The sequence below is a fragment of the Fukomys damarensis genome, unplaced genomic scaffold, assembly GCF_012274545.1.
Source record: "Fukomys damarensis isolate Sample0158 unplaced genomic scaffold, DMR_v1.0_HiC HiC_scaffold_2, whole genome shotgun sequence".
NCBI classification, from domain to species: Eukaryota; Metazoa; Chordata; class Mammalia; order Rodentia; family Bathyergidae; genus Fukomys; species Fukomys damarensis.
Window position 1 is genome coordinate 8,782,935 of NW_022900914.1, and position 25,185 is coordinate 8,808,119.

General features: G+C 43.8%; 1 protein-coding gene and 1 pseudogene across 4 annotated transcripts in view; one reads left to right on the plus strand and one right to left on the minus strand.

The window, feature by feature from the left end:
* Window positions 1–17,607, plus strand: part of LOC104848662 (zinc finger protein 512) — an 80,995-nt gene extending 63,388 nt beyond the window's left edge. Inside the window, exons 1-13 of one of the 4 annotated variants that reach the window (XM_033763374.1) lie at window positions 2,136–2,170; window positions 2,800–2,987; window positions 3,553–3,648; window positions 3,953–4,036; window positions 4,615–4,739; window positions 5,123–5,209; window positions 5,579–5,677; window positions 6,240–6,407; window positions 7,476–7,670; window positions 10,700–10,801; window positions 11,884–11,946; window positions 13,150–13,248; window positions 15,699–17,606. In XM_033763374.1, coding sequence (XP_033619265.1) covers window positions 2,151–2,170; window positions 2,800–2,987; window positions 3,553–3,648; window positions 3,953–4,036; window positions 4,615–4,739; window positions 5,123–5,209; window positions 5,579–5,677; window positions 6,240–6,407; window positions 7,476–7,670; window positions 10,700–10,801; window positions 11,884–11,946; window positions 13,150–13,248; window positions 15,699–16,007 — 1,635 coding nt within the window. In that variant the 5' untranslated portion in view covers window positions 2,136–2,150 and the 3' untranslated portion in view covers window positions 16,008–17,606. Of the gene's footprint in view, window positions 1–2,135; window positions 2,171–2,796; window positions 2,988–3,552; window positions 3,649–3,952; window positions 4,037–4,614; window positions 4,740–5,122; window positions 5,210–5,578; window positions 5,678–6,239; window positions 6,408–7,475; window positions 7,671–10,699; window positions 10,802–11,883; window positions 11,947–13,149; window positions 13,249–15,698 lie in introns of those variants that run through there. The other 3 variants (XM_033763360.1, XM_010604722.3, XM_019204634.2) reach the window with 3 other exon arrangements.
* A 5,571-nt stretch (window positions 17,608–23,178) lies between these two features.
* On the minus strand, window positions 23,179–24,073 carry LOC104848660 (annotated as a pseudogene).
* Window positions 24,074–25,185: the final 1,112 nt, after the last annotated feature.

Consider the following 25,185-nt stretch of genomic DNA (forward strand, 5'->3'; position numbering starts at 1 on the left):
TTTTTTTTTTTTTTTTTTTTGGTACTGGGGATCGAACTTGGGTCCTTGCGCTTGTGAGGCAGGTGGCAGCACCAATGAGCTAAATCCCCAGCTCTCTCATTCTCTTTTAATAGAAATGTTAGACCATCAATATTTATTGATACGGTTGGATTTAGGTCTACCCTTTTATTATTTGTTTTCTGTACCTCTGTTCTTTTGGATTATTTGAGTGCTTAGTGTCTCTGTTAAATTTATGGACTGCCATTTTGTGATTTTTGTGTGTTTGTTTGTTTTGATACTGGAAACTGAACCCAGCACATGCACATGCTAGGCAAGTGCTCTACCACTGAGTTAAATCCCCAGCCCTTTGTGTTTTTATTTTATTTTATTTTGAGACTGATTTGGAAAAATTGCCCAGGCTGTCCTTGGATCTGTGATTCTCCCATCTCAACCTCCTGTGTAGCTGAAATTACAGGTGTGTGTCACCCACCATGCTGACTGTTTTGTTTATTAATGGTTGGTCTTGGAATTAAAATACACATACTTGTCCTTAACTGTGGAAACATCACCACCTCATAAATCCCTTTAGCTTGTTCGTAGCGTATGGACCTCACCCGTCTGGGTTGTGTTTCCTCTGTCCACACTTCCATTCCTCTCCTCCCAGAGGAAACCATGGGAGCAGGTATGTTTGTCTTTAATATTTATGAATCCTTTGAAGATGAGTACAGCCCCTTTATATATGTATTTTTAATCGACTGAGATGACATTGTACTTGTTAGGTTGATTTAAGATGCAGAGACGACCTATCGAGGCAGAAAGATTTATTAACACAGAAGCGCAGTAGCGCGGCGGGGGTGGGGCTGCGGGTGTCCTGAAGTAGAGATTTCAGCCTGCCCCAAAGAGGCAGAGCCAAAGCTTTTAATTCTGGGGTGGGGAGCAGAGCTTGGGCTGGAAATGGAATGAGAAAGTTAGCTGGCTTTAAACCTAAAATAGGAGTTAGGCTGTTGGGGAGGTGTGTTAAGCGAGCAGTACTTGTGATGCTGTTGTTTCCTTTTTCATTCAGTACTGTGGCTTTTTGTTAAGTTCTTAATCTGTGTAGAATTGGTTTATTACATGGGACAGCTACAGAGTATTCCATAGTAGGTGTCTGTGATGTTTTATGTTTTCCTAAGGACGGTCATCAGTGTGACTTCCACATCCTGCGTCACAAACGGGTGCCAGTGTGCCTCTGTGCATTCTTAGGAGCTCTGTCATGTTCTCTTGAATCTGCACCATCTGTCCTATAGAACCTTACTTCGAATTAGGATCTTCAGTTGCTTGTTTCTTTTTGTCCTGGGGTTTGAACCCAGAGTCGTTGCTTCTTCATTCTCTTGTGGCATGCCAGCAAGCTAACTTTTCATTGTTTGCTCTTTTACTCCTTCGTGCAGCAGCCAGGAAGGTCTTTGTAAATCCTATGTCTAAAGGCAGGCCTCCCACGGGTGTTTACCTGGAACAGACAGGTCCTTGGCAGTGGTGGTGAGGGAGGGCTTGGACCACGCTTGTGAGCTGCTTGTCTCCTGCATTTTGAGTCACCTAGAAGAATGCTTGATCTTTGTAGTTTCTCAGTAATGTTTCTTCCCTGACAAACTGAATCATATGACTTAAATCCAGCTATTTACCAGGATTCTCTACCCAGCTCAACTCACAAGATAGCAGCAGCCTTCCTTTAGTTGTGGAGGCTGAGTATCATGTTTCCTAAGTGAGACAGGGCTGTCCCAGCCTCAGGGTACAGAGAGAAGCCTCAGGAAAAGGGAGAGAGATCAGATTGGAGTCTAGGGCAGTTGTGGCAGACCTGTGGCAGAAGTGTTAATATGTTTTTTTTTTTTCTTAAGACAAAAGATGGTAATGAGTTTTTTTTTTCCCTAAACTAAAACTGCAGCATTGAGGTTTAATTGTGGTGTGGATGATAAATAAGTTGGTTTTAGGTTGCAGTTTGACACTTGGTCTCTGGAAGGTTCTCCGTCACTGTTCTAGGGTCTGTTCTTTTCCTCCCTGTTCTCAGAGTGGCCTTTAATGAGTCTGCCTGTAGCAGCAGTCAGATGGGGAGGCTTGGACACGTCTGATTACAGATCCAGGGGAGTTTCTGAAGGATCACAGAACACCACCACCTACTTAGTGAAATCTAGGAAAGAATGCCTTTCTGTTCTGCTAGGTAATCATTTATGTGGACCACATACTCTTTCTGACTACAGTGAAGTGTAATAGGAATTGTACTTGGGGTGTTAGAGCCAGCTTTGCAGTTCTTACGAGATTACAGCCTGCATTCTGGCCCTTTAAAACCAGTCTTCTTGCTGGGTGTGATGGTACATGCCCATGATCCCAGCACTCGAGAGGCAGAAGCAGGAGGGTCCCAGTGAATTTGAGACCAGGCTGCCCTGCATAGCAAGACCCTGTTTAAAACAAACAAATAGAAAACAAAAACAAAGTCAGTCTCCTAGTGGGATGTGGTGGCACATGCCTATAATCCCATTACTCTGGGAGGCTGAAGCAAGGGGATCACAAGTTTGAGCCTTGTCTGTGCACTGGAGATTTAGAAAGACCTTGTCTCAAAATTAAAAAAACAAACAAACAAACAAACAAAAAAACAGAGAGAGTAGCGGGGGGCTGGGGATATAAGCTTAGTACAGAGGCCTTGGTTCAATCCCCAAAAGGGGGTGGGTGGAATCAGGCTCTAGAGTTTTTTGCACAAGTAAGTGGTGTCATCTTATGATACAGAAGAATTGGTAGGAACTTTTCACCAAACCCTTCTCTTTGGCATGTATCTTTGTGTTGTGTTAGTAGCAGGACCCAGTGCTCCCCCATAAAGGATAACAGTTTCCAGTACACCATTCCTCATGATGACTCCTTAAGTGGCTCTTCATCTGCCTCTTCGTGTGAACAAGTGAACGATTTTCCAGCATCCTTCCGAAAATCTACATACTGGAGGAAGATGAGGAGGATCAAGCAAGCTGCTTCTCCTCATGTTGAAGGTATAAATATTGGCATCTTCTTTCCAAGACAGAGAATACTCTGAAGGCATACGTGGTACCTGCTTAAGTGACTCTGAATGTATTAAAGGCCATTCTGCCAATTCTGCTCTTCTAGGATAGACTTAGAATAAGCCTTCTCTTTGGGGGAATTGGAGTTCCCTTCTGATATACTTCCAGGTGGCTCCTTTGTTGATACAGTGGGTAAGGAAAGAGTAATATCAGGATCATATATTCTGGTGGGTCACAGTCTGAAGAATCCTGGTGGCCCTATATCTTGAGCAATTCTTCACTAATAGCCTCAGATAAGATCACACAAAACATATTTCCTGAATGCCCTATTCAAGAAGAATTGATGCTTCCTGAAAATGATTTAAGGGGAAGAGGAGAGGTTCAGTCAGTTCATGAGAAGTTACACAGACTTGGCTGTAAATGTCAGCACTTACGTGGGACCTATCACTGGGGAGCTTTCCCTTTGCAGTCCTGTGGATGATGTTTTGGAGGCAGGACCAGACATTCTTTCATGCACTGTCCTGAGTTGGTGCTTTGTTTTTGCCTGGTGTGCCAGGGTCAGGTGGAGTATCAGCCAAAGGGAAAAGGAAACCCAGGCAGGAAGAGGACGAAGACTATGGAGAATTTCCTCAGAAGAAGCATAAACTTTATGGTAAGGGAGGAACTTCACTATTTCTTTTTCCTCTGGTGACTGGGCTTTATTCTTTGAAGATTGAAGGGACAGAGATTCTGGCTTGGGCCCTTGATGCGCTTTTAAGCGCTTTGAATTTAGAGGGAGGGAAGCGCTTCCCTCCTGCCTCACCTGTACCCGTTGGTTCAGTCATGAGTTAAGGGAGTCATTATTGGTTGAGGCAGCGGGACCTAGGGTGTCTTGGAGAGAAGAATGGAAGAGATGTTGGTGCTGGAGGGGGCTTGGTCAAGGGGACATGTCAGGCTTCAAGTTTCTCTCTTGTCAGGGAGGAAACAACGGCCTAAAGCTCAGCCTAATCCCAAACCCCAGGCTCGTCGTATCCGGAAGGAGCCGCCAGTTTATGCAGCAGGTAGGCTATCTGTGGGAGGCTTCCTGGGGTATAGTTATTTCTTTGCTTTGTTGGCACGTTCCGTGAGGAGAGATACACTAAAGCATTTCTTTACAGAGGCAGTTCTTAGGGGCCTGGCGTTGGAGGTCACATAGTCTTTCTTGGTTCTCCAGACTTTCTGAACTGCTTTAATTTACTTCACTTCTATAAGCCTCAGTTTTCCTGTCTATAAATGGTAATGATAAAGACAGCATTGTCGACCGTATCAGAGGACTTGAAAACAGTGTGGTCGCTGGCGCAGGGGAAGCACCAGCAAACTGGCTGCTGCCCATCTCCCGAGTCTCACTGTTCAGTCCTGCTGTGGGAAGTGCTTCAAGTCGTGGGCTTTGGAGTGGTTCTCAGACGATTCTGAACGTGGGGAAATGCGCAGGAGTTTTAGAAACTCGACGTCTTACTGAAAAAAGGACTCCTAGCAGCTTTGCCATGCCTGCCAGGAAAGGGAAAACCCCTATTATGATACTTTTCCTAAATGGTGGTATGATGCTTTTTGTTTCTGGACAATACTGCAGATCACAATGTGTCCCTTTCTCTCCTTTTAGGCAGTTTGGAGGAACAATGGTATTTAGAAATTATAGATAAAGGCAGTGTTTCCTGTCCTACCTGCCAGGCAGTGGGGAGGAAGACCATAGAGGGTTTGAAGAAACACATGGAAAACTGCAAACAGGTTACTTATTTGGCATTTTATAACTGTTAGGGTTTTTTTTTTTTTTTAATCTAAACTTTAGACCTCATTTTGTGTTCATTATGCTGATAAGAGCCAATGAGTGGCAGTGCTGTGTGGTAGAGAGAACGTAGCCTTTGTATCTGGCATACTTTTGTTTGAATCCTCAGACTGCTACATACTAATTATGGCATTTATTTTTCACTTGTGGACTTTGGTTTCCTTACTGGTAGAAAGGAGAAAAAATAATAAATACCTTGGTTAGTCAGTGATGGGATAAGAAAGAAGTAATGCATGCGGAGTCCCTAGCCCATTATGTGGCAGTTGCTAGCATTCTGCCTCTCTGTTGAACAGCCTGCCACTGAATTCCATTTTTTTCCTTTTAGGAAATGTTTACTTGTCATCATTGTGGGAAACAGCTTCGTTCCTTGGCAGGGATGAAGTATCACGTCATGGCGAATCATAATAGTTTGGTAAGCTTGTCTTCTGTCCTCTGTGATCCTTGGGTATCTTTTCCTAAGGTGTATGAAGATACCTCTGTAGATAGCTGAGGTGCTGGGACCTCAGGGGTGTGAGTAGCAAGAAATAGGCACCTTTGTATGGACCATAATATTTGTGTTTAGGTTACCCCCAAAAGAGGGCTACCATGGGAGATAGAGGGCAGAACTGTTACTTCCATTCTTTTTACCTTCTTTACCTCTCCAGAAGATGGAGAAAGCCAAAACTTGGACTTCATGGTACAGCTTAGCTGCTAGTCCAGTTCTTGAGTCTGTATGATTTTTCTTTTTCTCTGTGTATCTCTTCCATTAATCATCCAGTCAGATGCTTCTTTTGATTTTTAGCCCATTTTGAAAGCCGGAGAGGAAATGGATGAGCCAAGTGAGAGGGAACGGCTCCGAACAGTTCTAAAGAGACTGGGAAAACTGAGGTGCATGCGAGAGGTAAGAGTCCAGGGATAGCAACTCCTCCTTCCTGCAGCTCAAGTCAGTGTCTTCTGCTGTTCTTTTCCAGTTCTCTTCCTGTCCCTTTGTGGACTCCCTGGTTCTGTGCTACAGTAAGGCAGCCTGACCCCTGCTTTTCCAGGTCTCTTGAACTCGTTGATAGCTCTTTTTTGTCTCATCTCTAACAGCTTATCTTCCCTCATTCCTCTGTGTTCAGAGCCTTGCTTTCCTGTCCCCTCTGTAAATGTGATGAATAGGATCCCTGTCACTGTGTTGGGGTTTGATGTTACTGGCTGTTTGATTTGTGGGTGGGGTTGGCTCACAGACCAGGGAGGCAGCTCAGACACAGAGTTCATTCCTGGGTACAACTCAGCAAATGCTCTCCATACCAACCACGTCTGATGGCACCTGGACAGCTGGCCAGGGAGGAGGATGGGTGGAGCTAAGGGGAAGCGGCAGAGAGGCTCTCATCAGATCGCCGTGACTTTCTGTGTGTTGTGGTGGTGAATGCTCCACGTCAGAGGATATGAGATTCTGATGTGGGGCTGTCTGCTGTGTTCAGAGTTGTTCCAGTACCTTCACCAGCATCATGGGATATATGTACCATGTTAGAAAATGTGGCAAGGGGGCTGCAGAACTGGAGAAGATGACCTTGAAATGTCACCACTGTGGAAAACCATATAGGTCGAAGGCTGGCCTTGCATATCACCTGAGGTCCGAGCACGCGCCTGTGAGTACCAGTCTCCATACCCTGTTGGTGGTGTCCACGGTGCTGAGTGCCTTGTTCTTCCTTTGTCTCACCTTTTACTCTGTGAATGTTGCTGTTCTGTCTTCCTCATTCATTCTTTTTTCTAAGTTCTGTCTTTTGAACATTATGAGGTTGGATAAATGAAAGTTTTAAGTATAGGCTAGAGAGAAGTAAACTGTTTATCATTTTTTCAAAACTGAAAACATTTCCCCCATGTAGCTAGAAGTTGGTGGTTGTCTATCTTAACTCCCCATGATTACATAATCTAGCCAAGGTGGCACTTAAGAGCCACAAAACTTTTCTTCCTCAGTTTCTCTCTTTTTTTTTTCCTTTCCCAGTACTGGGGATCAAACTTGGAACCTTGGACTTGCCAGGCAGGCGTGGTGCCACTGAACTACATACATCCCTGGCACTTTTTTTTTTTTTCCTGTACCAGGGATCGAACTTGGATCCTAGTGTTTGAGAGGCAGGCGGCAGAACCACTGAGCTAAATCCCCAGCCCCCTGACCCTTCTGTTAGTTTCTTTTATTGTTTTATCATTCTATATTTTATGCTTAGTGCTTTGGTCTGTTGTGAATTATTTTTTATATATATTACAAGGTATGAGTTGAGGCTCATTTCCCTCTTTTTTTTTTGGTCCTGGAGGTCAAATCCAGGGGTGTTTTATCACCAAGCTATATCATCAGCCCATTTTAATTATTTATATTTTCAGGCAGGGTCTTGCTATGTTGCCCAAGTGACATTTGGACTTGTGATTTTCCTGCTTCAGCCTCCCTAAGTGCTGGGATATCAGGCTTGTGCTTGAAATCTTTGTATTCTTTGTATAGGAATGTTTCTTGACTTTTTATTTATTAGGAAAGAACAGATTTTTCATCCTGCTAAACAACTCTTTTAATATGAATAAAATATTTGTTAGTATGGTAGAGCTTGATGTCCATGGTTAGCATGGTTAGACAGCCCTTTTGATACTGAGAGCAGGAAGGTTGGCCTTTACCCCAGTGACAGATGCCACTTCTCAGGCCTGTGTTCTGCTGTGTCTCATTCTTGCAGATCTCCTTCTTTCCAGAGTCAGGACAGCCAGAGTGCTTAAAGGAAATGAGTCTGGAAGCAAAGAGTGGGGGTCGAGTTCAGAGACGTTCTGCCAAGATCGCTGTGTACCACCTGCAGGAGCTGGCCTCTGCTGAACTGGCCAAGGAGTGGCCTAAGAGGAAGGTGCTCCAGGACCTGGTCCCTGATGACCGGAAGGTAGGGTAGAAGTTCACGCTACTTTTGGAACCACTGTGTCTCAGGCTGTGTCTGATGTAGAGCAAAGGAGAAGCACTTGCATAAGTGCACGGTGAGAATACTCTGCTTCCTTACCCCTGGAGACAGAGCACGTCTGATCCAGCTTGCAATTTTGGATTCAGGTAGGTCTTAGCCTGACAGTCTGTTTTGGAAGTTCCCCAGGGGCCTCTGAGTTGCTTCCAGAAGGAGCCTGAAATTCCCAGGTAAGATGTTTGCTTGCTCGTCGTCTGGCGTGTTTCCACCATGTTTGCACGGATGTGGTTTAATAGGTAAGTGGTTTTCATTGGTTTTGCTGGCAGAACTTCTTTTGTAGTTCAGAATGAAAATGATGATCAACATTGAGACCCTACTGGCCCTGTCCTTGTTCTGTTCCTTTCCCAAGCTTCGCCACTCTCCGCAGCTTCTCATGTGTCTTTCCAGGGCTGCTTAGTGGACAGATGAGCCGTGAATTTCTCAGAGAACTTTTCGTACATAGTATGTTGGACCTAGAGGGCAGTTGCAGAGTTAGTGTAGATTTCCCAGGTTATTTCCACCCAGTTTCCCTGATGCCGACACCCTGGGAAACTGCCACAGGACCCATGGGGACCCCACCTTTGATCCCCCAACTCTGTCTCCTTCTCCCTCAGTTAGTGTGGCCCTGGCTTTGTCACTTCGTGGGTGATGGGTGATGCTTTGGCAGAGGACTGCTTTGTAGAATGTTCCCCAGTATGGTTTTTTGTGGTGTTTCCTCAAGATCAGGGTGAGGGTTACAGGAATATCACCCACCCAGGCAGTGCTGGCGCCTGTCTGCATCGTGTCAGAAGTTACGCGATCCCGATGTGTCTTTTATAGGTGATGATAGCTGATCCATTGGCCGGCATGTGTTTCCAGGTATCTCCATGGTAAAATTAGTGACTGTTTTGTGGGGAGACTGAGACTGTCTTACTTCTTCCCACCTATAGCATACACTGATGATGATTCTTGCCCACAGCAGATATTACTGTGATGTTGGCCTCATGAAGATTTCTTTCCATCATTTGTTCTACCGAGTATTAATTGCAATTCTAGTGTGAGAAAAATCTGTCCTTTTGCTCTATTTATTTATGTTAGTATAGTCTAGTCTTCCCTATCAGTAAGAGAATAGTTCCAGGACCTCTCAGGATACCAAACCCTGCATCTGCTCAGGTTCCTGCTAGGAAATGGTGTGGTATGTGCATAAAACCTACTCCCAGCCTCCCATGCACTTTCAATTATTTATAATACCCAATGCAATGTTTGAAGGATAATTACAAGAAACACGTCTATACGTGCTCGGTATAGGTGGAATATTTTTATTAAAAAGTCTTTGTGGAGCCGGGCGTGGTGGTGCACGCCTGTAATCCCAGCACTTGGGAGGATGAGGCAGGAGGATCCCTGTGAGTTCGAGACCAGCCTGGACTACATAATGAGTTCCGGGTCAATCTCAACTACATAGTGAGACCCTGTCTCAAAAAAAAAAAAAAAAAAGTATTTGTGATTTGAAGTTAGTTGGTCGAATCAGAAAATGCAGAAACTAACTGAGGACATTGGGGAGCTGTGGTGTCTACACTCCTAGTTATTTAGTTTCTTAGTTTATTCTGTGGGCTGTAGCTGTTGAGACTAAATACTCATGAGCTAATGTCAGCTCTGTGTTCTGGTTTAGCTTTATCAGAGGCTCCTTCAGCCACCTGCCTTCCCCCATTGCCTAAGCAAAGCTTCGGTTTGCTTTTCTGCCACAGAGAGCCAGCTCCTGGCAGACTCACATTTGTTGAAGCAGGAGGACTGTCTCACCAGGAGGGCGGCTCTCCCTGTGAGGGCCACGTGGGTGCAGGGTCCACTCTGAGTCTCCAGCCACACTATGCATGCCACTGTGTCAAAGCGTGTGGGGGCGGTGCTAGTGGTAATTTTACCTTTGTAGTATAAGCAGAGATTATGTGGGGCTGGGGATTTTGCTCAGTGGCACCACAACTGCCTCACAAGTGCAAGGTCTTGTGTTCAATCCCTGGTAACACACACACACACACACACACACACACACACACACACACACACACAAAGATTATGTGTTCTGTCCTCATTTTTCTCACATCTTTGTTAATAGATAGGACCTTAAGTTTTTGTTTTTGTTTTTTTTTTAATTTAATAAATATTAAAAACTTAGAGCTGGGTATGGTGGTGCAAGCCTGTAATCCCAGCACTCAGGAGGCTGAGGCAGGAGGATCACTGTGAATTTGAGACCAGCTAGGCTACATAGTGAGTTCCAGGTACCAAACCAAAACAAAACAAAACTTAGCATGTTTTCGTTGAAGAAAACAAATATGCTGTTAAGCAGAGAAAAATATTAAAATCATTCAAAATTTTGCCATCTAGGAAATACCACTAGTAAAAGTTTGATTTAGGTCCTCCTTTTTGCCATCTCCATGTATTTCTATTGAATGAATATGGCGACACAGATTTAGACTTCCTTTTTTTTTGGAGACAGGGTCTTATAAGTAATCCTGGTGGGCCTCAGACTCACTGTCTTCTTGCCCTAGTCTCCGGGGTGCTGGGATTCCGAGTGTGTGCCACCACAACTGGCTGTTTCAACGTTTATAACAAATACTTTATTTTTAATTAATACTCTGTTTCTTTTCTTCCTGTTTTATCTACAGAAAAAAAAAATGCTCTAAGTTTTCTGTCCTCTATTACAAACCAAATGTTTTTTCTAATGTTAAAAAATAGACTTATCGGGCCAGGGATTTAGCTCAGTGGTTCCACCACCTGCTTCACAAGCACAAGGACCTGAGTTCAATCCCTGGTACCAAAAAAAAAAAGACTTATATTAACCGATATCAAGAACTTCAAAGGATCTTCCATTTTCCATTATATTTGTGTAGGAGCATATATCTGTGGGCTCCTGAAGTGCATGACCGGAAGAAGTGTGTGTGTGAAGCCTTCAGTTATTTTTTTTCTGGGAGCTGCATCCCTGCAATACAATGTTTCTTGTCTTCTAGTTAAAATATACTCGTCCTGGGCTGCCTACCTTCAGCCAGGAAGTCCTACACAAATGGAAGACAGACATCAAGAAGTATCATCGCATTCAGTGTCCTAACCAGGTGATTTTTTTGTCTTTCGTTTATTCTGTAAGTGTTTCACAAGGGTCCACTCTTGTTCTCAGTTACTCCTGCATGGTGAAGCACTGGCAGTATAGTTGGCTCTAAGCAACAGTTATTGTATTTGTTGACATTTCTGTAGATTAATAATTCTGTCAGGGATAGGTCAGCAAGAGAGCAGTCCAACCATGTGTGGCCTGAGCGGGGATCACTCTTGGCGGTATGTTGAACTCTAGATAGATGGAATTGTAATGTTCAAGATGGCTTTTGCGCACCTGCATTTAGCCAGGACCCTGAGTGTCTATACGGCCTTTCTGTGGCGGGGCAATTGGATTCCCAGCAGCTGACACAGTAACCAACTTCTTGGAGTAGATTCTAAGAAAGCAGAAGTTGCATATCTGTTTGTGTGTGTGCTGGGGATTGAACCCAGGATCTTGCACATACTAGGCAAGTGCTCTATCACTGAGCGATGTGTCCATTCCTTTTTATTTCATTTGAGACATGGTTTTACTTTGTTACCCAGGCCAGCCTTGAAATTATGATCTTCCTGCCTCAGCTCCCAGGTAGTCGGGAATCAGTAGTGTGTGCCATTTGGTGTCGCTGAAGCTGAAGATTTTTCTTCAGAATTTGTACTGCATCACTTCTGTGGCATTCTCGCATCAGCAGCATCTAAGGGCCAATCCAGACTCAAAGGGAGGTTAAATAGCTTCCACTCTGGATGGCAGGAGTAGCATATGTTTGCCATCATCTGAAATATGGCTGTAAGAACCATATATGCAGTAATTTGCTTGGGAAAATACAAAAGAAGTAGGATGCACACTTACACTAAAAGGTTTAAAAAATCTAATCATACACCTTTCTGTGTTTCTGTTAAGTGTTAGAGAAAGTCCTGTATATATCTGTTAAACGTCAGAAAGTTCCAGATGAATCAGACAATGGGGAACTAGGTTGAATTTATACATTCAACATTCTTGTTCCACAGTGATCTCTATCCTGCTGTATGCTCTCTATGTATTCTGACATCTAAATACTGAGAAAAGGATTCTATGTGGTATCGTGTTTACCTCTCTTCTTTTCTTTTTCAGGGTTGTGAGGCTGTCTACAGTAGTGTGTCTGGCCTTAAAGCTCACCTTGGCTCTTGTACATTGGTTTGTAACTTTTTAAAATATGTCCTCTAAAAGTTTGACATGGAATAGAACTCAGTTTGGGTGAACAGCTACTCATCCTGTACACAGTTATTGTCAGAGGCTGCTTTAGTCCTCGGTCATGAAAACTCTTGGACTGGTTGAGTGGGCTGTCAGGATTTATCCAAAATGTAGAAAAGGCCATATAGCCAGAAGTCATACCAGTGAAAGAAACAGAATGACATTTATGGGTCCTGTATTCCTATGAGAGGCTCCACCCGAGCCTCTCCCACACTGGCCTGCCCTGTTTTTCTGGGCCTGAAACATCCAAGACCAAATTTTGAGCGCTCATCTGGACTGGTGAAGAGCCTCCAAACACATGTGAACTGTACTGGCCTCTCAGGGGTGAGACAGGATGGGATGTCATCTTCCCAGCTGTTCACCTCACTCATCTTTCCCAGGTGGACCAGGTGTCCCATAACTCATGAGCCGTGGGAAATGCTCCTGCTTTTCAGTCCCGTGTAGGAGTCTCTCTTCACACAAAATGAGCACCACAGGGACCTGAAACTCCAGGAGGGGAGAGAAGTCTCAGTTCAAGGGAACAAGGGAGTTGGAGACATCCAGTCAGATCTTTCCACTGTTTAGAATCTCGTCTTTTTGGTTTTGTTTTTTTTGAGACAAGGTCTCACAATGTAGTTTAGGCGGGCCTCAATCTCAGTGATCCTTCTGCCTCGGACTCCCAAGTGTAGGGATTACAAGTGTGTGCCACTGTGGCCGGCTTGAGTCTGTCATCTTGATTATAATTTCTGAGTCCTTGAACTTGGCATCGTGGCAGATGTCCAAGGTGCTCTCTGTAGTGTTGGATCCCAGGGAGAAGAATGGTAAATGTTGGGGAGTTCAGCCGTTCTCTTGGGATAAACCGAGAGAGTGTGAAAATGAAGTGGAAGGAACCTGGGGAGGTAGAAAAATGTGGCCTGGTGAATAATACAAATAGGACATCAGGTGGTGCTAAAGGTAGGAGAGGGTATTTGGTACAGAATTGCATTCAGGGAGATTTGTGTTAGTGAGAATCTAAGATGGCTTTCCTAAACATACTACCATTGTGGATCTTTTTCCTTCTTCCCTTTGCTAAAGTAGAATCTTGTCTTTTCATCTCATATAATTTCTGTGCAGATATGTGTTCCTGAATTTACCAGTAATTCTCTCTCCTCTCTCTCTTGGAAATAGGGAACCTTTGTGGCTGGAAAATACAAGTGTCTTCTATGCCAGAAAGAGTTTGTGTCAGAGAGTGGTGTCAAGTATCACATCAACTCTGTCCATGCTGAGGTAAGGTGTCTGCTTTCCCATAGCGCCTGTATGATCCTGTAGGGTCCATATATAAACGATAGCAGAGGCGCAGTTTAGCTCTGGGGTTTTTGTTTGTTTGTTTGTTTTTTTGGTACTGGGGATGGAACTCAGGCCCTTCCACTTGCAAGGCAGGTGGCGGAACCACTGAGCCAAATCCCCAACCCCTATTTAGCTCTGTTTTCATGGTCTAGGTTTGTGAAGGAAGATAGCTCTGTAGTACATACCAGAGATACGAGCACAAAAATATTCTGTAACACCTTCCTGCTAGCTTGACGTGCATGACTGCCCATCGGGTGGCGTGTACCACTAGTGACAAATTGGGACAGTCATGCATGTACCCCTGGGATGGTTCAGAGCTGTCTGGGAGTGAGACATACAAATTACAGCTCCATCAGGAATGTGTTAAAATTGGATGAGTAATTATATTGTTTTGGGTTAGTATTTGAAATTGTTGTGAATGTGAGTATCTTTGAGCTCTTACTATCTCCTAAATCCAAATAAATGAGGCACTGGGAAAGTAGATTGAATTTACATGTTGGACATTCCCTTCCCAGCGATGTCTATCCTGCTGTGTTTTCTATGTATTCTAATGTCTGTGGGTCGCCTGCTTTCAAGGCTATTTAAAATGCTGCCTAAAGAAGTGTAAAGGTCTTATTTTATAGCACAATCCATGTATTATTCCAGGTGCAAATGCTTCTTTTGGTATGCACTTCTAAAACATAAGAACTTTTTTACATATCCACAAACTTTATGCCTAAAAGATTAACAGTGTTGGGCTGGGTATTTAGTTCAGGGGTACTGCACCTGCCTCGAAAGCACAAGGTCCTGAGTTCGATTCCTGGTATAAAAAAAAGATTAACTGTTTTTTGAGACAAGGTCTCGCTATGTAGTTCAGGCTGGCCTTGAACTTAATATATAGCCCAAGCTGGCCTCGAATTCTTGGTGCTTGGTAATCCTCCTGCTTCAGCCTCCTCAGTGGTGGTATTATAGGCGGGTGCTGCCACACGTAACCACTGTAGACTGTAACTGTTATACAGAATTGGTTTGTTGAAATCGGGATCTTAAAAAAAGGCTTATATACTGCAATTGTGTTGTTTTTCTTTCTTTGTAATACTGGGGATTAAAACCATGGCCTTTGCACTAGCTACATCCCTCAGCCCTTTTTTTTATTTTTATTTTTAAATTTTAAGGCAGGGTCTCACTAAGTCACCAGGTTTGCCCAGATGGGTCTCCAACTTTTTGTTTTTTTGTTTTTGGAGCAGGGATCGAACTCAGGACCTTGTGCTTGCAAGGCAGGCGGCAGAGCCACTGAGCTGAATCCCTGACCCAGGTCTCTAACGTTTGATCTTCCATGGCTCAGCTGCCCAGAGCGCTGGGGTTGCAGGCCAGCACCATCATACCCCAGCTAATTAACTGTCTTTTAGTCTAGAGCAGTGATGGTGAAACTTTTAGAGGCAGAGTGCCAAACTGCAATCCAAAACTTATGTATGGCAGAGTGCCGACACTGCAGTTAAACCTGGACATGAAGTTTTCATCTCGAAAAATAATTCAACTATAATAGCTTTTGTTTAAAACAAAACACAATACCCATGCCATAGGTTTGCCATGACTGATCTAGAGCGTTGTTCTCCAAAGAAATGGAATGAATGTGAGCCATGTATGTCATGTAAAATCTTCTGATAGCCATGGTTTAAAAGTATAATGGAGACAATTAAATTTACTTAACCCAACAATTCAAAAATAGTATTTTTGTATTAATTAATAAATAAATATGAGGGCCAGGGGTTTAGCTCAGTGGTGCTGCTGCCTGCTTTGCAGGTGCAAGGTCCCGAGTTCAATCCCCGGTACTAAAACAAAAAGATATTTTTATTTTGTTTTCATACCAGATCTTTAAAGTTTGCTGCATTTTCTCATAGAAAACATGTCTGAGTCCAGACTGACCACATGTGGCAGGTGGCTAGCTCATTGTGGCCAGCAGGTCTATAAGCTTCCCTTTCCTATTTGTTTTGTTTTCTTCATTGCCATATATTTTTTTAAATGAGGTCCTTTATCACATACATTTATCCACGTTCTGAATTTTGCCATTTACTAGAGTTCTTCTATCCTGTTTCTTGTAAATTGATAGTCACATCTAAAACATTGATCATATTGCTTGATTAGATTTGAGTTTCTTCCTTCCTCCTCTCCCTCCTCCTCCCCGTCCCATCCCCCCGTCCCCTTTTCATTTGCTGTTTTCTTTCTCGCTTATTTTCTTTTGTCTTTCTGCATCAGTACTTTGTAATTGGATTTTGTGTTTCCTGCCCCTTCCTCTTCAGAGAGGTTAACAATTGACCTATGCTTGTGTATCCAGGAACAGAACTGGGCTCTTACACTCCTTGTAGTCTGCACTGTGTTTCTGATTGGCCGGTGTTTCTATCTTGCCTCTCTAGGATTGGTTCGTTGTAAACCCAACAACAACAAAAAGCTTTGAGAAGCTGATGAAGATAAAGCAGAGACAGCAAGAAGAAGAAAAGCGGAGGCAGCAGCACAGGAGCAGGAGGTCACTAAGAAGGCGGCAGCAGCCTGGCATTGAGCTTCCCGAGACCCAGCTGAGCCTTAGAGTAGGGAAGGATCAGAGGAGGAATAATGAGGAACTGGTCGTGTGGACCTCCTGTAAGGAATCAGAGCAGGAGCCTGTTGCAGCCCAGTTCCAGAAAGCAAAGCCCCCAAAGACAAATCATAAACGAGGAAGGAAATAGGCAGTCAGTGAAAGCGCTCCTAGGAGAGTGGAGGTGACATGGTTGTCAGGGGACCTGTGCAGGGATGCCTGAATCATGGGGCTGAGTGAAGATGCTTGCAGCTGTCCCTGCAAGGCTGTGACTTTCTCAGCTCCTGTGTAAATTTCACTGTCTTCCCTACTTACTCACTCATTCCTTCCCCATCCCCCTTGTAGCAGGATTTTCTACTATTCTTTATGGGAGTCCTCCTGTTTTTCTCTTTTGCCCAAAGAGATCCCTCTTAAGGCCAACTATAGGCCCCTCTTGCCCTGTACAAGACTAAGAATGGTGTTTACTTGTCCTTTCCTTCCTGAGGTTCGACTTTTTTGGAAGCTCCATTGATTTAGTAGCTACTCCATGGTGTAACTTATCAAACAATTTCAAACGACTTTTTAAAAAAAACCATCATGGGTTTATCATTTTGTATTTGTAATACAACAAGCCTTGAAGCTAGAACTGTTGTTGGTTACTTACTAGGGTTACCCCAAATCGTTGGGAAGCAAAACTTTGCAGAGGCTGTTTGTCCTCGGTATGACTTTAGAATTGAAAGAGAAAAAGACTTAGCATGAAAAGCTGGAACCTCCCTACACTGATTATCCTGGGAGGTGCTTTCTACCCAGTAGCAGCGATTAACTAGATCCATGGGCATGAAAAGCAGCCTAAGGAGTAAGGCATCCCAAATATTAAAATGACTGGAAAGAAAAATTAGTATCAGCCCGACTTTCCTGGGACCCAAAGCCTCATCTGTGCTATCGTCAGTGCCCTCCCGAAGCCTGCTTTGGCTCCTTTGGTTTTAAAAGTTGTGAATGTCACTGTGCCCTTGGTGTTTTGACACAGTGCCCTGGTGTACCTTGCAGTGCCACTAAGTTTGGAAATCAAGGTGCACCTTCCTTCTCCCCTGGACTTTATCTCACTTGTTTATCCACACCTTGCCAAGTCCTCGCCAGCCCTTTACTAACCTCTGTCTCTTTGAATTTTCTGAGAATATTGTCCTTCTGTCTTTTATATATGGAGTTCTGTCCTCTTTATAGTCCGAGACTTTGACACCAGATGTGAATATCTGGAGCTGGAAAGAAAACATCTTCATCTGTCCTCCTGCCTACCTGGTAATGCTTCCTGGGCTTTCTCTGTAGGGGGTGGCTTTTTCTGGAGCAGTGTTTAGAGCAGCCTTGTTGTGTTTATAAGTTCTTTTTTGCATAAATACTGGTCTTAAATGTTCTCACTAATTTTGTGGCATATATCACTTAAAAATTAACCTTGATATGGGCAAACACTACGTTTTTCCCAAATCTGAAAAGCTGAGGCCACCCTTTAACCCTCTATTCTCTCTGCTCCTCTGAATAGCTTTAACGTGGGCTTTTGTGAAGACCACATTCAGACCTGAATTAGGGACTGCCGGAATAGGTAGAAAGTGAAGGAAAGTAGTCCACACACTACATCTCCATTGGCAGTTGTGCCCTTAAAGATATTTCAGCAGATGAAGGTTATTAGGGAGGAGAAATGGAGAAAATATGTTACTTTCTGGTGAGTAGGAGTCGGGTATGTTTGGCAATGACAAAAGAAATAAATGACTCTCACTTAGAATGTCGTTTCTAGTTCTTTGCTTCTGATCTGCCGCCTGACTCCCTGGTATGACAGTGGCTGGAGACCGAGCTGTGTTTGAAATAAGCCCCATGTGTAACTATCTCAGGAGTTAAAATGAGTCATTTGTGGCTGAAGTGAATCGGTACAGGAAACCTGACCTGTCTCATCAGGGCCTTTGCAGCACTCCTTTTTGTTCCCTTGGGCAGGCAGTGGCAGGGCTCAGTATGGGTCCTAATCACACTACTCACTTAGATGAACATACAGCGAATTTGGCGGTATTGCGGGGTTGAGTAATGTGAACTGTCATGAACGGTATGGAATGTAAGTTGATATACCCACTTAGTCATTTGGCAATATTCAGTGAAGTTGGTGGTACACCCTAAGACTCAGCTTGAGTCCTAGACCTGTGCACAGGAACTCCTCTTTCTAGCTGTACCAAGAGAGATGAACAAAAATAATTGCAGTACTGTGTTCAGTAGAGAGGTACTAGGAATACGTATCCAAGAGCATCACCTATCCATAGTAATCTCGTTTTCTGAAGTTCCAGGCATACAGGCTAGATTACCCACTTGTCCCTTTTCCCGCCCTGCTTGTGGGAACGGTGGGTGGTCAGCTCACTTCTCATCCCTGGAACGGGAGTAGTAGTAATGCTTGTCACTTCCTGGCTAACACTTTGAAGAGAGAGTGTAACTCTGCTTCCTTTTCTGTTAGATGCAGGCGGTGCTAGGTCCCTAGGGGATGGGAGAGCACAGAATGGAAAACTGTGTACCCCCTGTCACTCCCGAAAGGACAGCCACTTGCCAGCCAGGAACATCTCTCTCAAGACTATGTCGTGAGCAGAAAATAAATGTCATTGGAGGTGTTATACACTCTTGGGTCTTTTTGTTGGCCTCCTCTAATACCCAACTTTGTCCAGTCAGAAAAATGGATAAGTTGTGATGTAGTGAGAGTAGAATACTTAAGTTCCTCCAGATTAATGGTTTTGTCATTGCTGTGTTTAGAAAAGTGCAGAAACTGCCCTGTGTAAACATGCACGGGAGTGGTGAGCAGTGAATTTAGGAGAGTTTCTGGGATTCAGAGTGCCTTCAACTGAATTTGTAATGTTTTAATTTTTTTTACGAGTACTAGGGATTCAACCCAGTGTCTATCACTGAGCTACAGCCCATCCTTTTTACAAAATTTATGTAGATACCGTCTCACTGAGCTCAGTTTGGCCTTAAACTTGCCATCCTCCTGCATCAGCTTCCAAAGTAGCTGAGATTACAGGCATGTAATGGGTTGCAGCTTATGTTTTTATATGCCTGAAACACTTTTTAATAACAGTTCCTGCCTGCGAGCATATGTTCTGCTTACCTCCTTCTTAAAAGGGAACTCTGAAAATTTTACTTCTGCTTCAACTTATTAATTTTTTTGGGGGGGGTGGGTACCGGGGATGGAACTTCGAACCTTGTGCTTTTGAGGCAGGTGGCAGCACCGTTGAGCTAAATCCCCAGCCCAATCTTTGATTTTTTTCCTCATCCTGTGGCCACCTCTTTCCCCTTGGAGCAAATGGTGGCATTGTTCATCCAGATGTGGTGCCAACAAAGTATTTTTCTTCGTCTCTTGTCTCTCCTTTCTCAGCTTCATCTTCCTCTCCTCTACCTATATTCTCATCGTTCCCCACCTACTCTTTGGCCACTTGTACCTTTCTGTTCTGTGAATTTGACCCGCTTATTCCTATTTTCAGGACCATTTCCCATACGTATTTTGATTGACTCTTGCCCTCTACCTGGAATGTTTTCTTGCCCAATGGTTTGCACTGTAGGCTTCATTTTATCATTCAAGTCTTATATAATTGTTACCTCACTCAATTTCTGTAATATCAGCAAAGCAGACAAACATGTAGATTAACATTTTAGTTGGTTAACCCACTGCTCATATGGGACTGTGGATATCAGCCTACCTTACTAGTTATTCACTCCTATCTTATAGGGACAGGCACAGCCAAGTTCTGTGATGAATAAATAAAAAGATATGACCAAGCTGGGTATGGTGGCACACACCTGTAATCCCAGCACTTGGGAGGCTGAGGCAGGAGGATCTGTGAGTTCGTCAGCCAAGTTCTGTGATGAATAAATAAAAAGATATGACCAAGCTGGGTATGGTGGCACACACCTGTAATCCCAGCACTTGGGAGGCTGAGGCAGGAGGATCACTGTGAGTTCGAGACCAGCCTGGGCTACCTAGTGAGTTTCAGGTCAATCTCTACATAGTGAGTAGTGAGACCCTGTCTCAAAAAAACCAAACAAAAAAGATAGGACCAGAATTTCTCACTCCTGAATTAGATATTTGGGCCAGCATGGGGCTGGGGATGGCAAAGTCCTCACCACTTTCCAGCTCCTTCCAGCCTTCCTAGAAGTTTCCATCCACAGGAACTAAAACACGAGGTTACTCTGAGGTACCAAGTTCTCCAAATTCTGTCTTTTTTTTTTTTTGAATTGAATATTCAGGTGAAGGAAACAGCATGCTATCTTGAGCTATAATTTCTGCATTAGAACTAATTTTATTGAACACTAGTATAAATAAGATATGAAAGAGTGGTAAATAGAAGAGTGATGAGAAAATTCAGGGCTAGGAATTTAGCTTTGTGGCACCTCATCTACCTCAAAAGTACAGGGTTCTGAATTCAATCCCCAGTACTGGAAAAAAAAATTTAGTATATTGGAACAATAATAAAATAATAAATTATAACCATATGTACATTTTAAACCTTTAATAACAAAAAATATTGTTTCTAATGAATGAACATATTTAACCAAAAATGTTAAAGCTAGAATGAAAGGAACATGGAAGATTTTTTTAAATCCAATTTTAAGTAAAGTCATTTACCTAGAAATAAGACTGAAAATTCAGGAAACTGGAGTTTTTCATTCCTAATCATCTCTGGAAAACAAAGTTGACTTTATTTTCCTGTTGAATTAGATATGGAAATATATCCTATGCTCGGTTTTATATTCCAATAAATCATGGCCTAGCCTCATCTTGTCATGCATGCAAAATAATACAGCTCCACTAAATAAGTTACTAATTTAAAGTGGTTCCTGGCTGGATTTTGGTGGTGCATGCCTGTAATCCCAGCACTTGGGATGCTCAGGCAGGAGGGTGGCCTTGAATTTGAGGCTAGTCTGATCTATACCTTGAGTTCAAGGCCAGCCTGAGTTACATAGTGAGACCTGTCTCAGAAAACAAAAAAGGTGATTCATATATGTAGTGTGTGGGCATAAATACATGGAGCAACCAATGACTAAAGGAATTTTATGGAGTACAAAGTGCATGTGTAAGAAGTTAGCTCAGTTTTGCCACTGCCTGCCTCGCAAGTAAAGGGTCCTGAGTTTGAGCCCCTGGTACTAAAAAAGGAAAAAACTAAATGACCTAAAATTGAAATATTTATATAAATAAGTTTTCTTGTTATTTTAGAATTTTAAGTGCTGTTAAATGGACGGCTCAAGACTTTTTAAAAGCCCAGATACTTTTAAGCTTTTAAAATGCCATTTCAAGTTAGTATAGACTTTAAGGGTAGTTGCATTTTTGGCATTTATGACACTGAGGCTGGTACAGTGATTATTAATTGTGAATGCTAGAATGGGAGTAGCATCCCATGGTTTTAACATTGGTTCTCTAAGGGGAAGAAATCAACCTTTTATTTTCTAGAAGTTAAGTGAAGAAAAACTGAAGATCTCTGTGTGTGAGGCCAGCTCTGGCTACATAGTGAGTTTGAGGCCAGCCTGAACTGCATAACAGATAAAACACAAACATAAAACAAACAAACAAAAAAACAAAACTTCTAAATAATTTTCTGTGGTGGGTATTTTGCCTTTGTACCTTTAAAATCCAAAAGCCTTCCTAATTTAATTTGGTGCCGGAGAGTATCTGTACCAATTATTTTTCTTAATTTAGGAATTTGGATTTTAAAAAATTGGGGGGGGGTGCAAGGGATTGAACACAGGGCCTTTATACTGAGCTACACTCCAGCCCCATTATTTATTTGTTTATTTATTTATTTTGGTTTTTGGAGACAGGGTCTTACTATGTAGTTCAGGCTGGCCTCAAACTCACAGCCATCCTCCTGCCTCACTCTCTTGTGTGCTGGGATCACAGGTGTGCACCTCAACACCTGGCTGTGTTTTGTTTTATTTTGAGACAGGGTCTTCCTAATTTGCCTAGGTTGGGCTCAAACTTGAGGTCCTCCTGCCTCAGCCTCCCCAAGTGCTGGGATTACTGATGTGTATCAACTCCTGGTTTGGGTTTATTCTTGATTCGGTGCCTGAGGGAGGTCACAGTGTAGTGTGTGGAGCACCCTGTTCTTTTGAGCACCGACCAGGCCTGGCTCACAGTCCTCACTGTCCCTGCCTCCACTGGTCCTCTGATTTTGTAACCGTTTGAGTAGCCTCCAGTTGTGGAACATTTTTCTAAGGGGCTACTGATGGATCTTTCCTCTCATTGGAAGGCTGAACTCGGAACTGAACAGCGGTAGTGTGGGCTCCAAGGCCCAAGTCCCCAAGTCTTCCTCTTTGATGCACTTCTTTTTCTCTGACCCAGCTGGTTCATGTCTAACTCATTCAATTGTTGGTTCAAGAATATTTTTTGCTGTAGAACCTGGGAGTATTTCTTAGTCCATAGCTGCTTGGGCTGGGATTGTTTTATTCCTGTACTGTGTCCTGATTCTCCTTTATGATAGAAATTTTCCTCAGGGCCCACAACTGCTGCTTCAATTGTGGTTGGTTCTTTTCTCCCTGCAAGACCTGTTTGAGGACTGAGATTTGGCTTGCCTATCTGGAAGTTCTCATTTCCAGGCTTAATCTTGTGTTGCTGGAAACAGTCCCTCCATAGTTCAACACGTTCTCTTCTCTGGGCTTTTTTCTTTTTTTTCTTTTCGGGTACGATATTCCAGAAAGGATTTTTTCATCCTGGACAAAAAACTTCCTTGTACCTAATTCGAGTTTCTATGTTATCATTGTTCAGCTTCTCTTGTTGCCATCTTCCCGTTAGCCTGTTCTCCCTCTAGGATAACTTGGTAACATCTGTTTAATACAGGGAGATAAGATGCAGCCTGGGGAGGGAAGAACTGCAAGTCTCAGACAACTTGAAGTTAGAACAAATCAGACATTCCTTTATCAGTTTTAGTCACAATTTAGGAAGCTATTTTGTTTATTTTCTGTGGCCCTGGGGATTGAATGCACGGCCTTCCGGCTGAGCTACGTGCCCAATCCCTTTTCCCAGTATATTTTATTTTCACACACAGTCTCACCAGGATTCATGGCTGGGCTCCAGTTTCCAATCCTCCCACTTGACCTCCCCACAGTGTAGGTTACAGAGATGTGCCACCACGCTATGCTAGGAAAGAATTTTGTTTTTGTCCTTTCACGTTTTTATTAAACATAAGGCTGGTACTAGACCTTTTTTGTTTACTGCATAAACATTAACTCCCTTTATTAGAGAAATTGTACACATTGGTAAATATGATCAATGGTCACATCTATGGGTTATTTAAAACTCAAGAGTCAATAACTGACATTCTGCATTCTCTTCGTTACATTGTGAAGTGTCTTGTGCAGTCATTGTCGGAATGACAGCTTGTACAAATTTCAAAAAAATTAGAAGATGCACATGAACACCAAGCTCTCCCCCTCCTGCATCTGCCTCATGATTTTCTTCATCACTTCAGCATGCCTGCAAGGGTGAACGGAACCCGTAGGAGGTGGTGGGAGCTGAGGGTCATTTTCAGTGGTCGCTGTTTTCTTCACATGATCTTGACTGATGTCTTCATACATGCGCTCACCTGTTAAAGGTTATCTTTGCGCATTGTAGCCAAACAACCCTAGTCATGATGTCTGGTAATACTTATCAGAAGTGATGTGTGAGTCGCAAGTTCTGGTCTGTAAAGTAGCATCTTCACTTCCTGCATCAGTTTTAACTTTACAAGTTTCTATTTTCCTTGTATCTTGAGTAGCCTCATCTGTTTCCAACAATCCACTTTCTTATTCTCCCGTGTCTGCAGCTTCTCTCCTTCCCCTCCCTCCTCCCCTCCCCGTTTTATACTGTTCTTGTTCTCCAGCGTAATCTCCTTAACTGCTTCAGTTGTTCCTGCAGTACCTGTGTTGTGATAATTATCTACCCACCCCGGTCACCATCATCTTCGATGACAGCTTTGAGTTCATCTGAATATTCCGTTTGCAGCTTTTGTAGCATGACACATTTTTGGTTACCAAAATTTGTTTGCCTGTTGGTAGGCATGTTTTCACTGTTAATTCTTCCTACTGCCATGTTGGACAGTGATGGACTAAATGATCTCCAGCTGCCACAAACTCTTCTGGGGTGATTACAAAATGCAAGTTTCCTTACATTTTGATTCCTTGAAGACCGGGGATCAGGTACTCAGCCACTTCCAGTGCCTCTCCCTTCACTGTGTTAATCACATTCTGCATCCTGGGGCCCGAGCCGCGGCAGGCCCCCTGATACGGTAGGGAGGGCAGCAGCTGACAGGGACCGGGGAGTCCAGAACTGTTCTTGATGCAGACGATTTGCATCGGCGCCGCCTGGTGGCACACGGAGGGACTGCTCCGGATGGGACGCCGCGGGCCCAGCAGTCACCCCGGCGGCAAGGGACGGTGGCTGGGCCCAGGGGAGAGCTGGGGGGACAGGCGGGAGCACACGCACCCCTTGCCTGATTGGGAGCTGTCTGTTCCGTTTTGCTTCACTCACCGGAAATAGTTTCTTAAATGCACTGTCGTCCTTAATGGACCCCAAAATTCTTTCGAGCATATATTACACTCCAGAAACTGCCAGGCACAGGAAAAGAGCTAGGCTTCCCACATACACTGCATTCCCTGCAACTTTGAGCAATGCGATCTCTGTATTCCAAAGGAGAAAACCGGCTCAGAATCTTGAAGTACACGACAGAACCCCGTTACAAGCGGCAGTCAGTCTGGGTGTGAGACTCAGTGTGTATGACACAGATTCTACTCCAGCAGCTACGAAGGGCGGCGGAAACAGACAGGGTGGTTCTTCCGGGCTCGGTGAGCACCTTTCCCACGTTTCCGAGACCCTCTCCGCGGGGCTGGAGCGCGCCCTCAGGACTTACACGCTCTCGGGATCTAGGCGCCCGCTAGCGCAACTCTGCAGGTCACCGAGGGTGACGACCGAGGAGCAGACGCTGGCGGCAGGGCTCGGCCTCTCTCGGGCACAGAGTCCAGATGCGGTCACTTCCCACCAGGGTGTCCCAACGCTTCTGCGGGATGCAGGGCGTCCGGAGGCCGCACACCGCCCCAGTACTGACCCGTGCAGCTCTCAGCTGTTCAGCCCACAGCTATTACCGACTCATTTTAGTTTCATACATGTTATGCATGGGTCCTGAGGACCCATAAGTTTAACTTTTTATATAAGTAGAAGAATGCTAAATTTGTATTTGTAAACATACTAGGTAAGTATTTGTAACTTAAAATTAATTTTCAAAACAGGACAAAGTTTCTTTCTTCTTCTTCTTTTTTTTTTTTTTTGGAGACAGGGTCTCACTATGTTGTTGAGACTGACCTGGATC